Source organism: Kwoniella europaea, chromosome 2 (assembly GCF_036810445.1).
Source record: "Kwoniella europaea PYCC6329 chromosome 2, complete sequence".
Lineage (NCBI taxonomy): Eukaryota > Fungi > Basidiomycota > Tremellomycetes > Tremellales > Cryptococcaceae > Kwoniella > Kwoniella europaea.
This window is the reverse complement of record NC_089488.1, coordinates 1,229,796-1,245,229: the sequence shown is the minus strand read 5'-3', so window position 1 is coordinate 1,245,229 and position 15,434 is coordinate 1,229,796. Positions and strand designations below refer to the sequence as shown.

General features: G+C 43.3%; 6 protein-coding genes across 6 annotated transcripts; 1 reads left to right on the top strand and 5 right to left on the bottom strand.

The window, feature by feature from the left end:
• Positions 1-980: 980 nt before the first annotated feature.
• Positions 981-1,757, bottom strand: V865_006792 (uncharacterized protein; the record flags this gene model as incomplete). Its single annotated transcript, XM_066230549.1, has 1 exon — positions 981-1,757. The coding sequence occupies one exon, from the start codon at positions 1,755-1,757 to the stop codon at positions 981-983; it is 777 nt and encodes a 258-aa protein (XP_066086646.1).
• An 840-nt stretch (positions 1,758-2,597) lies between these two features.
• On the bottom strand, positions 2,598-3,946 carry V865_006791 (TATA-box-binding protein; the record flags this gene model as incomplete). Its single annotated transcript, XM_066230548.1, has 5 exons — positions 2,598-2,617; positions 2,694-2,835; positions 2,996-3,268; positions 3,443-3,530; positions 3,762-3,946. 5 exons carry the CDS (start codon positions 3,944-3,946, stop codon positions 2,598-2,600), a joined length of 708 nt encoding a protein of 235 aa, XP_066086645.1.
• Positions 3,947-5,973: 2,027 nt separating this feature from the next.
• V865_006790 (60S ribosomal protein L12) lies at positions 5,974-7,447 on the bottom strand (the record flags this gene model as incomplete). The annotated part of the gene is made up of 5 exons (XM_066230547.1): positions 5,974-6,138; positions 6,386-6,518; positions 6,705-6,793; positions 7,123-7,200; positions 7,415-7,447. The coding sequence occupies 5 exons, from the start codon at positions 7,445-7,447 to the stop codon at positions 5,974-5,976; spliced, it is 498 nt and encodes a 165-aa protein (XP_066086644.1).
• A 1,182-nt stretch (positions 7,448-8,629) lies between these two features.
• Positions 8,630-9,779, bottom strand: V865_006789 (60S ribosomal protein L15-A; the record flags this gene model as incomplete). Its single annotated transcript, XM_066230546.1, has 4 exons — positions 8,630-8,654; positions 8,745-8,918; positions 9,006-9,068; positions 9,436-9,779. 4 exons carry the CDS (start codon positions 9,777-9,779, stop codon positions 8,630-8,632), a joined length of 606 nt encoding a protein of 201 aa, XP_066086643.1.
• Positions 9,780-10,483: 704 nt separating this feature from the next.
• Positions 10,484-13,032, top strand: V865_006788 (uncharacterized protein; the record flags this gene model as incomplete). Its single annotated transcript, XM_066230545.1, has 9 exons — positions 10,484-11,056; positions 11,148-11,405; positions 11,499-11,713; positions 11,811-11,939; positions 12,016-12,201; positions 12,327-12,410; positions 12,494-12,711; positions 12,893-12,924; positions 13,000-13,032. The coding sequence occupies 9 exons, from the start codon at positions 10,484-10,486 to the stop codon at positions 13,030-13,032; spliced, it is 1,728 nt and encodes a 575-aa protein (XP_066086642.1).
• Positions 13,033-15,037: 2,005 nt separating this feature from the next.
• On the bottom strand, positions 15,038-15,352 carry V865_006787 (uncharacterized protein; the record flags this gene model as incomplete). The annotated part of the gene is made up of 1 exon (XM_066230544.1): positions 15,038-15,352. The coding sequence occupies one exon, from the start codon at positions 15,350-15,352 to the stop codon at positions 15,038-15,040; it is 315 nt and encodes a 104-aa protein (XP_066086641.1).
• Positions 15,353-15,434: the final 82 nt, after the last annotated feature.

Here is a 15,434-nt window from a genome sequence, read left to right as displayed (position 1 = left end):
GTGTACTTTCTTGTCCAGATATAGAACCTGACGTCGTCAAAGTGGTGGAGTAGCGATGAACGTGCTTTATATCAAGTACCAACTCAAGATCGCAAAATCAAATTTTCTGGACCACTCGAGTGGAGGTTTGTCCTTGAACCTTGTTAGGTAAGTTAGGATTTGTTGAGATCTATTTTAAGCAACGAGAGTGGTCGTGTGAGCGATGAGATGACTTGGGTCTTGGTCGTGTGAGCCAAGATTATGGTCGTGTGAGTGGAAAAAATGAACGAAGAAAGAGATGTATAGTGGTGGTGATAAACGTGCATGCATTTTTTTTTTGCTTTTACTTTTGTATGTATGGCTTGGAGCGATGCCTAGGCTTGGCTTGGCTTGTCAGTAGTTATTCCTACCAAGTGGAGCGTATAACAGCATGACAGAATCCGGGGTAACAGTAGAATTGACCAGTCAGAGTTGAGGATCGACATGGATTTCATGAACGTGCGTGAAAAATTGATGGACCGGTTTACCCATCCTTCGGATTCCCTTTCCCTTTCCCTTTCCCTTTCCGATCCAGGAACGCGATGAACGGATGCGGCTAACCGAGAAGGATCAGCTCCACGTGTAGAGCACTGACCATCTGACGTAATAGTTAATCACACTGTAAGAAGGATGGTAAGGGAGAAGTTACCCATACTCTCATGAAACGTACGAGTGATGAATCGAGCAATATAACAACAGATAGAAACAGATATATAACAGACGGAGGAACAAAGCAATGGCTTCAATGGTCCAAGAGTCATAAAGTACAGTGAACTCCATACAAGTATATACAACAGAGATGAGATGTGCGGTTTCCTCCTGAACGGGCGAGTGGTGATTATATCATGGGATCCTTCCTGCGTATCTTGTTACTGAAAAATTTTCTATGTGATACCTTGATCTACAAATCTACAGTTATACGGATGTTTCTTTCCTTTCTTCCGTCACGATCACCTACAGTTCTACCAAAATCCCCTCTTCAAATGAATCACCTCGTACCCCTCCCATATAGCTGCTATAGCCAATATCCCAGAGATAGGTCCATAAAGCGATAAAACATCTTTCAATCCTTGTCCATATCCAGGCCATGAGATTGGGATCCAACTCCAAGTTGTTCTCTTTCCTTTCTCATCCTTATCCTTCTCATTGTCAATCAACCTGATTTGTCCTTCTCCTTCTCCCTCTACCCTCCTCCATCCAAATTGTCCCAAAAACCGCCTAGTCAATAACCAATCCCCCAAAGCAGCCAGGATATAAGGTTGACCCTCTATCAACATCGTGATGAAATGAGGTAACGTCAACGCATCTTTCTTCCCAGTTATAGGTGAGAATATTAATCCCCAAGTCATCGCTCTAACACCAGTCATGAGGATCCCACTGGTCGGTATCATCATAGAAGGCAATGTGATACATCCAAAAGAGCCGACAGTGAGATTAATGAGGAATGTCCATCCTGCAGCTGTCAACACATGTCCATTATCGTATGCTTCCTTCACCCATCGTCCAACTTGATATCTGTTCAAGTCTTTGTTGGTGGAATCGAGTACTTTTTGTTGTATTTCAGGATATCTGTATGTAATTGCTACGCCCATCAAAGCCAGGGACCAGTACCCCACTTGGAGGATTAGAAATGGTCTGACATCACGTCGGATACTTTGGATGCCAGTGGAGAAGTGATGATGAATCAAGTTGTAGGTGGTTTGAAGGACATAGGTAGTGTTGTGATAGAGGTTTGACATTGTCAGAGGGACTTGGATGAAAGATCACCGGTCGATTGGATCGGACTTAACGGTGACACATTTAAGATGCTATGGTGTATCGATATGACATGTATCTGTAAGTAAGTTGATCATACGAAACCAAACGACAATAATATCAATGTTTTATATCAATAAAACCTATCAGAGATAGACTCACACTTGCGTTCATGCCGCCTGTATGACGGACGCGTTGCTACAACTGCAACGGGAAACCGGTCACAACAAAATCGGAGGGTACACGGACAATAAATGGCCCACTACTTAGCCGTCCTCGTCGCCCTGACCGAATGAGATGAATGCGACTGGATCATTACTCCGCATGGTCTCTGTGCATACTTTATACTTTAGCCATATACAATTCATATGGACTCGCAACACAATGTACTTTTGCTCTCTCCGCCAGAACTCTACCAAATGAGGATACACAACTATTGGAGAGGAAGGATGGGGAAGTTTTGTACCGGCGAATAGATGGGTGATTACTATGTAGAAGAGTATATACAGGATATAAATAGATGTGGTTGAACGATAAACCCAGATTTTATGAGGAAAATGACATATCTATCAGGAGGGATTTTAATTTTTATTATGATCGTAATGGACGTAATTTATGGGGTATCAACATGAATGATGGGTATTGGTGTTATACGCTAAAACCGAGATTGAGACCGAAAAGTTTCCCTTGAGCAGTGAAAAACCTGGATAGTCGAAAGAGACGGGAGATCTCGAGGTGCCGCTATGGGATGTGATTTCACTGAAGGTTGTGCCATATAAGGGATGACGGTTGAGGGCGATATGGGGACATAGAAGAGAGAGATACTATGCTTCTTTTCGGAATTCTACGAACGAGATAAATTAGCATAAAGTTCCATACTTCCATTCAAAGATAGATGGTGACTAGGTATAGATACTCACCGACCAACACCGAATAGATCTGATTGAACGCCATGTAAATCTCTTCTCTCACTTTAGCACCTGTCAAGACGATTTTACCAGATACGAAGATGAGAAGTACGACTTTTGGTTTCATCATTCTGTAGATGAGACCTGGGAAGAGCTGTGAAATTTATTTCATTTCAGTCAGCCGCTGTCACACATGATGACAGCCCCTTTTCGAATCATCCCTTCAGAGGAGACCAGCGTTCTCCTCCACCTTCCATTCTATCCTTCTCTTTTTTCCCAGCCTACCGGAGTAGATGGTACGAGAGATTACTCACCTCCGGCTCATAACTACTGAAAGCACCATGACTAAAAGCCAACCCTTCCAACCGAATAGGAAACTTCACATCACAACTTCCAACGATATTCTGGATCTTGAATTCAGCGAACTTCGCGTCGAATCCCAATTTCTGAATTATCCTCGCGTATTTCCTCGAAGCCAATCTCGAATCGTCCTCGGATTTCGCACCTGTCACTACCATCTTCCCCGAAGCGAAGATTAGGGCGGTCGTTTTGGGATCTCGGATTCGCATGACGACGGCGGCGAAACGCTGGGTGTGGTGGATTTATGAGGATATAGATTGGTTGAGACAGTAGGGATGGGAGACAATGAGAAGAAGACAAGGATGAACAGTCAGCTCTGATTCAGAGTGATGTACAAGAAGAACAAAAGGAAGAGTTTGGTTTGGTTAAGTTTGATAATTGGGATATCTCTTCCAACTCACCTTTGGATTGTATTCCGCATTTCTAGCATGTAAAGCTATAGTCTTTAGATCCAAACGACATTCCAAATTTACAGTTGCGACTATATTCCTGTGATCAAGAACGAAAACAAGTAGTTCAGCATCTGTCATGATATGCGAATCAATGGACAAACGCAGAACCAAACAACTGTCTGAAAGGGATTGAGGAGTAGTTGAGTCAAGATGATCAACCTGACCCCCAATGTTATCCCTTCCATCCTACCGTCATATTCCTAATCCAATAGACGATATACATCGTACTATACACCAATCTGCTATCTAGAAAGGATATAATACCCACTGTAAAGTCGGTACCAACCCCTGCACAGAGGTTATCTCCGGTACACTCGAGATAGCTTTGTTCGGTACTCTGTTCAACACTTCACCTTCACCATCTAACCTCTCGTCGTCCCTTAGTGGTTCAGATGCTTTGTTGATGGCCGATGAAGATGAGGAAGATGCGGTGGGAAGAGCTAGGCTTGACATTGTGGAAATGTGGGATTGGTGGGTGGCGAGAGAGAAAGAGGTAAGTTGGGTTGGTTGGGTTGATACGCGTTAATGTTCTAGGTTGAATTGGCGACTCTTTAATGATCTTGAGATAGTGATGGGTGAGTTTATCTGATCTGTCTATACGTTATGAGATGTATAGTTGACTGAAGTCTTCTTGTATTGTGTCGTAATTATAGATATGATAAATGTAAAGTGATGAGTCAGTGAATGGAAGTGTCGTTTTGTATGGTGTTGTTGTTTTCACTGGGGGGAATGAGTCAAGAAGGGGATTAGGGGGAATCCCTTTATATACTTTTCCAGTCGGAACAGCTCGGTCGGATGTGGCACTTTTCTTTTCCCTCTCACTTCAATTCGACGGCCATGGGGATTTATATTTGAGCTTATTTGTTCTCGAGCATATTTTATGCTTGAATGATAAGCGGAGGGAGTCTTCGTTGCCGTAGCTGATCTCAGTCGACGAGCAATTGCAATACCATAGAAGGGATTTGAGGTCAAGCTCGATCATCAATTCACACTACCATCTTAGCCTGTTGATCCATAAGGGATAGAACTCTTCGGGTAGAGCCTCCTTGTGATTCTGATCTCGTATACAGTCCAAGGGGATTGACGGATGGGGATGACCCGAGAGTTAGACCTTGTGTAGATCTAGTCAGGATCAGCTGAAGTGAATAACCCCGCGATGTACTGTAGTATTTGCACGATCCAAATGGCATTGTAAATTAAACGTAAGTTACAGTTATAAACATGTGCGCAATAACTTGAATTAACGAAGGCAGGCAACCGACTGTATCATTTCATTCCCTTCTCCGTGATGTAGTTCTACGATCTTGACATCGTCACTTCCGATACTCGTTTTGACGAATACACCAAGGGGGGGAGTGGAGTGACCATTAATTCGCCAATCAGACTGAAGGATAAAAGCAGAAATTGAAGACCCCAGTCGCATGAATGCAATGGGGCATTCTCTGCTCAGGTAACATGTGATCATGGTCTCATGAGTGTAATATGAACGTGCAGACACACTCCCAAAGCTTAATACTGTATAGTCGATTGGTCTATTCACTGATTGTTTGATTTTTTTTGAGGAGAAAAAGAAATTTGAACCCTAATAACATCGTTGTCCTGTTGCTTTATCTTCGTGGTTCTGCTCTATTTTCAGCACTTTGAAGGTTATGAGTACGTCAAACTTGAGTCCTGGTGTTCTCTTCAATCAACTATGATTTTAGTTGGACTATCTCTACTCCTGAAAATACACTCAACGAAATCACGGTACAACAGGTTGTTATCAATTTAGAGATCCAGTATTGAATCATTCAATCGAATCAGTAACAAGGATATTTGTACCCAAAGTCGCATTACATTACAATATGCATGAATAGAGCAGTCGACCCTTTCGAAATGCACGGACAAAATGTGGATCTTCATGTATCGCATGTGGAATTGTGTGTGTTTCTTCGATGATCAAAAGAGTCTTTAGTTATCTTTCAGTATCCGCCACTCAGTACGCCTATCTACGATTCGCGGTACCTACATGCTGAAGTTGAAGCACGTCTAAGTGATAAGTGAAATCATGTAGGTGTAATCGTCTATTCAAGGATATATTACGATGGAGTGAGTCTCAACACAGAAAAGGTATGGTGCACCGTTCAACCCCTGTCTAGCTAATAATTTCATAGGTTCATTGGTCATCCAGTCGTTGAAAGCTCACCTGTACAACATAATGCTGTATCCAATTCAATCTGGTAAGTTTCACGCAGGATTCAGAATAACAAAGTCCAAGCATTGTCCTTGCAGGCAGAGATAATCAGTTGAATACGGTACTCCTTGCATAGTAAGATCAAGATGTTTTCAAGTTGAAGACAAACCAATGTACGATAAGCTTGTTTGTATGTGCGTTATATGATCTCCCAAAATGCATGAAAAAATCCCATTTCCACATATATATATAAATACATAGGATTTTTTTCTACATTCACCCATCTACCCATGAGATAAAGATTAGTTTACTCATCGGGAACGACGATCTCACCATCGTGGATGGCATCGATGATATCGTGAGGTGGTTTACCGTCAACGGTACATCCTACTGATTGAGCGGTACCGAGGATCTCTAATACACCGCCGGTGAGGGATTTGGCGAATGACTTGTGGGCCATTTTTCGGGCGATCTATATAGGATTAAGTAAAATTAAGTAAAATAAGAAACGATCAGCGAGAAGTTCGGCAACATGGTAAAACCGAATTGGATGACGGGTAAATCCGATAGAAGTGAATATTGAATGATTGAGAGGGCAGAAGACATGACCAATCATGGATAGTCCAGTCATTGATGGTCGAGATTCATCTTGATGGAGGGAAAATGTGGGAAAGAAAGAAAAAACCTTCTCGCTATCGCTCAAAGTACTTTACACTCACATCGTAGATTTGGTCAAGAGGGACGTTACCAGAGTGCTTGATGTTCTTCTCCTTCTTTCGGTCTCTAGGGGGTTCTTTGAGGGCTTTGATGACGAGGGAAGAAGCAGATGGGACGACGGAGACGGTAGCTTGTCTGTGGCGTGAAAAGGTAGATAGTCGAACGAAATATAAAATACGGAAATGAAGGGAACATCGGAGATCGCATATTACGTTGTGACAGGTTGCAGGTAAGGATATTGAAAAGGAAGACAAGAGAATCGGATCATCAGCGTTTGGAAGATAAATAGAGAGATAATTTATACGTGAGAATCGGACTGACCTGTTTTGGATGGTCAATTGACAAGTGACTCGGAGACCTTTCCAGTCAGAGGTGGCCTTGGCAATATCTTCACCGACCTTCTTTGGGGACTATATGGACGATAAGAGCGTTAGTGATGCTCTACAGATAGACAACTTCCTCATAACCGCATATCCTCCCCCCATCGAACGATTTCTGCCATTTTCCACCATCTCATTCTGCTCCGAGTGATAGCACTTGACCATCATATCTCGAACGAAGGAAAATCCCAACATATACATCCCAACTCCTCTTTCCCTGCTATACGTCTCCGTCTAACCCCCTCCATCATGTTCCATCTATCCTGATAAGATCCCCATCTTGCACGGATTTCATCCCATACACCCGAACCACAGATCCCATCTCCCAATCTACCATTTCATATGAAGAGTCCACTTACCAAACCAAGAGGACCGATCTTGGGAGCCAAAGCGGAAGAGGCACCGACTTCACCACCGGTAGCTCTGAGGTAGATGATCTATTTTTCCGTTGTCCAGATTAACAAATCCAATTTCCAACGTCCAACGTCCAGCGTGATGTGGTAAATCGAATGAAAGAGCAGAGGGATGCGAGGATGACGAGGGGACGATCGAGCATATGAGTGAAGATAAAGGTCAAATTTGATAGATCAGCATTCATTCCTATATCCCCTTGTTTTACACCACTACTCCATTGAAAGACGCTCTACACACCTTAACCTCGGATGGGTCGAACTTGGGAGGCATCTCGTCGGTTTTTTTAGTTGGGTAAGGGTGAAGGTAAGATAAGATAAAAAGTTTTCAAGGATGAAGAGGACGTCTCTATAAGCCAGTGCTTGTAAAATGTTCAATTCGTGACTGAGACTGCCCGATGCATACCCACACCAGAGAGAGAGAGCAAAGGTGAGACTAGAGCAGGGAGTGACGGAATCAAATTCCAAGTACCAGAAAGACAGGACTGGATGATGAGTGTGGCACCACCACAGGGACAGGTAAGAAAAGGAGAGAGAGGATCGGCGATAAGCAAAGACCGATGTACTCGGGCTCTCAACACATGGACATCTCTCCCTCCGCACCCTGCAATGAAGGTTGTTACCATCCATACCTATAAGCAGGTATAGCATGATGATCATTGACTTGTTAAGACATACAGGTATCGCTTGTACATCTTCCTATAACATACGGCGATGCATGAGAACCCAATCAAATCCACCATACTTAACCAAGCAATACTACACTTTCATCGTCAATTTTGTGATCCTCCTCAGACTAGTCTTCAATAAGATAAATACGATCGAATTGAACCGGAGAAATAAGCTGATAGGATTGGACATGACTCTCCGTCGATAACAAGATAAAGACCAATGTGGTGTGATCCGCAACAGTAAGCTATAGGTCAGATTGCAACATAAGGAAGGAGTACGAGAGAACAGCGATCACACCCTATTGAAGATCCTCGTTACCTTGTGAACGTTCATAACGTCTCACGATCAGAAGAGGTTCGCATAAGAATCAATCCTGGATGTAGATTGAGATTGCAGATAGTTTATGGTTTCTCACTCATGACCTCACTGAGCTCAACGACAGTATTCACCACGAAATAGCTCATTCCTACTGATGTCGACCTGGGGCTCTAATCATCTTCAGCTCTCAGACAATCTCGCCTTACCTGTGTGATCCAAGATACTGAAATATCATAGATTTCAAGGTACGCCATGATCGGATATATCCAATGTTTCCTTTTGTATGCAAAGTGCAGGCGAACTCGTATTCGACACCTCGCTCTTCTACATCCATTAATACAGAAAGAGAATGAATGCATCCCATCATCAACGTATCAACGTAACCCTAACCCTACACAGACTCGCAATAATCCTCCCACCAAATAACCAATTAGCCACGAGCACCAATCGGTTTCTAATGAGTAGTTTATCGGTATCGTCGGAGAGAGAGGCTATAAATTTGTAGAATGTAATGTCAGTATACTACAACTCTCCGAGCGACAACCTTCAGTTGGTATGAGCAAAGAGAAGCGATGACTCACGTGTTGTGTTTCTTCCAGGTGGATCGTCCAGGTTGGTGGTTGTGTTTTGAACCCTTGCCCAAACCTCTGTTCTTCTTTCCTTCGGCGGTGAGACCTCTGGATTCTCGGTGTTTGTGGACGGGGTTGACAATCCAGTTGATTCGGGCGTCTCGTCGGATGGCTTTGTGGGAGGGGCTGAACAAGACGAACGAAAACGATCAGTACGCAATGTCTTTAGAAAGGGAGGACTGAGGGCGATATGAAACGGCATGTAAAACTCACTCAACAAGGATAACTTCGTAGTATTTGTAGACACCATCTTGGTTAACCCAGTAGGAGTTGAGGCTAAACAATGGATAGTGAATCAGCATGATATTTTCTCGAATATATATTCCGGTTCCACCGTCTATGAATTTTGATAACAATCTATCCAGTTCGTTCCACTCCCTCTGAAGTATGTTGAATTCTTCATAGACCCATCATCCGCAATTCCCTTATCATTATTATTCCTTCCATATCTACCACAATCATAACCAAAATCTGAGATTTCACCGAAATGACAGCAACAGTAACATTTCTCTCTTGACACCGTCCGCTATGCTCGTCTTCCATCCTCACTTGATCCCAGATCATCTACCTATCCTCTATCTCCTGTCTTCCTCATTTCCTGATACCTAAGAATCGCATTATGAAAGGAGATTTTCAAACTCACACTCTCAAGTTACCACATCTTCGTCCAACTCTCTCCTCGGCAGTTGATCTAAGACCTCTTTGGTATTTCAAGTGGTTGACACCTTGTCTGACGGGTTTACCGTAAGTAGCACCCTTGGGTACGGGCTTCTTCCTGTTACCCTTTCTAACTCTAACTCGGTAGATCAAGTAACCTTGCTTGGCCTTGTATCCTAATCTTCTGGCCTTGTCAGGTCTAGAAGGTCTAGAGGCTCTGTGGATGACGGCGAGCTGTCTGTATTCCCAACATCTAACTCGAGAGACGAATTGTAAGACGTCGGATTGCTTCTTGGTGTAGAGCTCGGCAAGGTACTTGTAGGCACCCATCTGAAAGTACAAAATCGAAACTGTCAGCTTGATACGCACGCTACAGCGCAGTGCAGTTGTCCGATGACTCACTTTGAATAATGACCTTTTTGGTTAGACTTGAAGGATGAGGAAGAAGGATCAAGACGAGTTGAAGGTTTTTTGATGAAATTGTGCAGACAGCAGAGAGAGCAGCTAGGGTAACGAGCGCCAGTAACAGACACAATACACCACCATACCACCATACACCATTCGTTGACTGCAAAAAAACTTGTAGGGCAACGGAATCAAATAAACTACAGTGAGGATAACAAAATCTCCGTCGACTATATACGGGTTCATGAGCCGTGTGGCACCCGCTATGGTGAGATCCACTCTCCCTTGTCGGCGTTAAGGCAGCATTTTAAGCGAACTGTCCGCGGTATCCCCTTGTTGGTCTCTAACGGCTTTTTTAGATATGGTGCCCCGGTTTTATCGATGGCATCATCTGCTCGTGATCAGTTGATGTTGTGATGGTTTGATCCGGTCGAATCCGAGGCCGACAAGACACACTCGCTCTCACCCGTAAGTTACGAGTATTGTAGTCTGATGTGGACGATGTGATCGATATCGTCAGCCGAGTCAAAGCAAAAATATGTCATCTGGAGACGGACACATCACTCATTGAACAGACATAACAGGCTTCCATAACCCGTTTTTGCCTCTCTTCCATCTCATCCATCAGAATGACCTTTGGAACAAGATCCATCCTGGCCTTACGACGAGGTACCTCCCTCTCTTCTCGACCTTCTACATCCCCTATCGTGAGATCCAGCCGGTTCATCCGATACAACTCCTCTTCTTCTATACCTCCCCAAGCGCCTCTTCCCAAATCTACCAATCTCTCAACAGCATGGTACGCCCTCTCCCTAGCTCTCTTCGCAGGGGCAGGATACCTTATAGGTAATGTAGGTGTGTTACCTCCATCAACCTCATTGGTCGACTCGAGCTTTGCCATTGCCCATCAATTGGCTAATCAACCGAAATACGGAAGTCACAAGGATTACCAGGATGCCATCAAAGAGTTGACCGATTACTTCAAAGCCAAGGGAAAAGAAGATAAAGTATCGACGGATGATGATGATCTCAGATCGCACGGTATAAGCGATTGGTCCTATCATCCAGCTAAGAAACCTACCGTGGTAGTTTGGGTTGAATCTACAGAGGAAGTTCAACATGTAGTGAAAATTGCTCAGAAATATAAAGTACCGATTACTCCTTTCTCGGGTGGTACTTCGCTAGAAGGTCATTTTAGTAGTGTGAGTGATTTAGTATCCCAACTATACTGTTATCGATAACATACCAGTTATCAGAGGCTGACTTGATGTGATATGATATAATGTGTTATAGCCATTCGGTGGAATATCCCTTGATGTTTCGTATATGGACAAGATCCTCAGAGTATCCGAATCAGATGGTGATGTAGTTGTACAACCTGGAGTAAAATGGGAAGACCTAAATGCCTATCTGGCCAAAGAAGGTATACCATTGTTCTTTCCCCTGGATCCTGGTCCAGGAGCAACGATCGGTGGGATGGTAGGAACGGGATGTTCGGGAACTAATGCAGTTAGGTATGGAACTGCCAAAGCTGAATGGTTCTTGAATCTGGTAAGTGCGAATCTTCTTCCGTATTCATGCCGACCGGCTTTTCCTTGATACGCTAGGATGAACTTATCTGATATGCTTGAATTGGCGATATAGACCGTAGTCCTGCCTTCAGGAGAAGTTATCAAAACCCGTCAACGAGCACGTAAATCCGCTGCAGGATGGGATACGACCAAGTTGTTTGTAGGAGCAGAAGGTACTTTGGGTATTGTTACCGAAGCGACATTGAGATTGGCTCCGCTTTTACCTACCAAATGCGCTGTGGTAAATTTCCCGGGAGTAGAAGAAGCTGTCCAAGCAGCTACTGAAGTGTGAGTAAATTTCTGACATACCGAAGCATGTGAACCGTAATGGTGCCAGTGTCTGTCAAGTAAATGTACTGATTTCCCAGCTTGTCTGGTATCATAGGGTTAATGCAGGGTTCCCCGTCCAATGTGTAGAATATCTCGATTCAAGAACGATAGATGCGATCAACAAAGGGGGAATGGTCAAGAAAGCTTATCCTCCTGCCGATACTCTGTTTTTCAAATTCCAAGGGTGAGTAACTCCTGCATCTTGTACATGGGTACACCTTCTAGTGGGTAAGGCGTAAGAGCTGATTCCTCACTTGTAGGTCCGATTCTGCCATGTCAGAGGTATCCAAAAACGTCTTATCGGTAGTGAAGAAACACGGGGGGAAGAATTTCGAATTCTCCAAAAACGATGAAGAAGCTAGGAGTTTATGGGAAGGTAGAAAAGCTGCATTGTGGAGTGTTTTGGCTTTGAAAGATGGTGCGAAGGTCTGGACGACTGATGTTTGGTGAGTTTTCTTCTTCATTGGATGATATAACATCTGCTATGATTCCTACTGTATCTAATTGGATGGACTGTCTTGACCAATATCATATATATACATATACTGATTTTATGGTTTGTCCCACCTAGCGTGCCGATATCGAGATTACCTAGATTAGTGAGAGAGACAGCGGAAGATTTCGAAAAGAGGGGTATAACAGCTTGTCATTTCGGGTGAGTGTTGTTACCTTCTACCTTCACTCTTCTTCATTCTTGGGTCATCTTTGCCTAATTAACAATCGCTGTTATTTATGTAGCCACGTTGGTGATGGTAACGTTCATTCGCTCGCACTGTTCACCAACGACGAAGAATTAGCTGTCGTCGAACATGCAGTTCATGATATGGTCGAGAGGGCCATCAGACTAGATGGAACATGTACAGGTGAACATGGTGTTGGGGTCGGTAAGATCGGATATTTACCCCTGGAATTGGGTGATGGGACTGTGAATTTGATGGAGACTGTTAAGAGGACATGTGAGTTTGGGTTTTGTTGAGTAATTTTTTCGATTCCCAGCTCTTTCTGGATCGAAGCTGGAAGGAATTTTCTTGAGAAGGACTTTTTGGACAGAACGGTCGAATTAATTAAATATCTTGTAAATCCTATCAATGTTGTGGGACTATTTTGCTGATGACCGAGGGTCTTTGTTTGCTATAGTGGATCCTCATAACCTACTCAACCCCGGAAAGGTGAGTGTTCGGTTTAGCCTGCCTACATTCCTCATAGAATGGAAAGCTAATCTTTATCTCTGTTTCCTTGAACAGATCTATCCAAATATCAAACCTCAGCACCAGTAAAATTTAGACACATCACTTTGCGCATGCACATACTTGACTATCCGATGGTAAACTAAAGATGACGATCTGAAAAACGAAGAACCCCACCGAATAAAATCAGAATATGACGCTTTTGTGAGTCAGTGCGTCAAATTGTGCAATATTGTACAGTGTGATAGGTATAATGTTCTTTTTCCTTTTTTCCCTCTTTCCCTCTTTCCCTCTTTCCCTCTTTCCTTCTTCCTCAATTATACAGTTGGATCATTCAACCAATCTAATCGATTACACAATCAATACTAACGGGACAACAATACAGTACATACTGCCTACTTACTCACAACGATGACAAACGATATACCGACAAGAACGGGAAAGAATACCAATATCATGAAGAATTTCAAGATACTAAGAAGGATCTGGTCATCATCAGCTCGGATGGGATTGCGTTTCGTGTCGATTGTGGCCTCTTGAAATATTCTAGGTAGATGATACACACAACATTCACTTGTTCTCGTCTGTCCCTGCTGACCGACTCTTTTACTTACTGTACTCTACGATAGTCCCATTTTCAGATCGATGTTCTTCACTTGCGATTCTAACACTGACAATCACCTCTCCCTCGATCACTCAGCCAAAGGACTTGCGGTATACCTGTTGTCTCTCAGCAACCGACCTCCTAACATGGTTGAGATCACTTGGGAAAGCTTCAAAGAAGCCTTAACATTATGTACGTTGTACGACACCAGTTCAATTGGTAACAAGATCCTTCATCAAACTCAACCAATCGGTAAATTCGGTCACGAAAGATATCAAGAGATGTTCATCTTCGCAGCGAAATCTAATGATATCCTCACAGGCTGCAGGCTCCTTTTGTCTGCAGTTCCGGCTTTTTGTTCTAAGAACGGATACAATAGTCAGGATTTCGAGTATCAGCTTTGGAGACCGAGCGGATGGCCAAAAGAAGTCATAGTTGAACTTCCTCCCGACTGGATCTGGGCTTACATGCGAGCACACATGGGGTCCAACATTCAAACAACCTCCTATCATTCTTACTGGACTGATATTGCAGTGAGATTTATGAAGTTATTTCTTCCCGTGAGTAATTGACTTCAAAATCGCATACTGTGAAGGACGAGTCCAACTAATGTTCGAGACGATATATTCCAGTAAATTATTTCCTCATATAAGTAGAGCGGAGCTGTGTTGTGTCGTGTTGCAGTGGCGATCCATCGCAGCACGCCTACAATTATCGACACCTGACAAGATACTGTATGCATAAGGTTCAACAAGTCCGTGTGAAATCAAAGTGGTCACTGTATGTATTGTACGTATATACATTTGAAAGTATGTATTTCACCTCAGCCAGAACCGAGTTTATGGCGAATGTCTGGTTTTCAAGCAATAACATGACCGTACATGTACTGTGGAATCACATTTGGCAATTTCAAAGCATAACTTGCGAGCATACGAACAAGTATTTTACTTCCTGACCGTATGACGCCTTCTCTCTCTCTTTCAATCCTTTCAATCTTTATTCAATACAAATCACAGAATGAATGACTTGGGTGAAAAGAGTCAGCACGTACGCTACACACGCCCACAAATATACTGTGCATTTTGGTCGCATCGGGCTGGTATTCTGTCATAGATTTCGTATAGACTCAATGTGCTTAATCCTCTCTGCGAAGGATGCTGGTCTACGTCAATGTCTGAAGACCTTTCAAGGCCTTTGCTCCTCGCTTCACGCTTTCTTTCATCCTCTCAACTTCCCTCTCGTACCTCATCCAACCGATTCTACCCGATTCACTAAACTTGATCCGCATCTTACCTGCGATCTCACAAACAGGGTGGAGCCCAATATATTGCTCTATGTCAAAGTACTTACAATCAAATACCGACATGGAAAGTATTTCTAAATTGACTATCGCCACCGGTGCCATATGTCTCTATATAGCTCTTACAGGTCTCTGCCCAGCTTTTCTCGCCTTCTTTAGTGAGCTCTATGAAATGTTCTGGATTAGATGGATCAAGGTGTTTCGGATACACTTGAGAAACGTCCCACTAGGGATCTTTCCATATCCCTCTGTAAGGATTGTTTGTATTCCCTTGCCAATTCGAGGGAATGATTGTCAGGTCTGTTGAATTGGTCGAAAGTCGCTTCGCTCGCTGTTAGACCTTTCATTGTAACCCAACCTGTGTTTCCGATGTGAAGGAAGGAAGTCACTGCTACGACTGGGATGCTCCGTTCCACTTGTTTATCGTTGGTTGAGAGGGTGACGGAACATGATGGACAGGCCATTGAGAGCGGTTTAGTTTGCGTGGATGAGTTGGTGTAAGGCATGGTGAGCATGTGAGTACTAGCAGCTATTACAGTATGTTTGCAGCGGATTTGGTTTGATTTTTTCTTTTTTTAAAAATTGTTT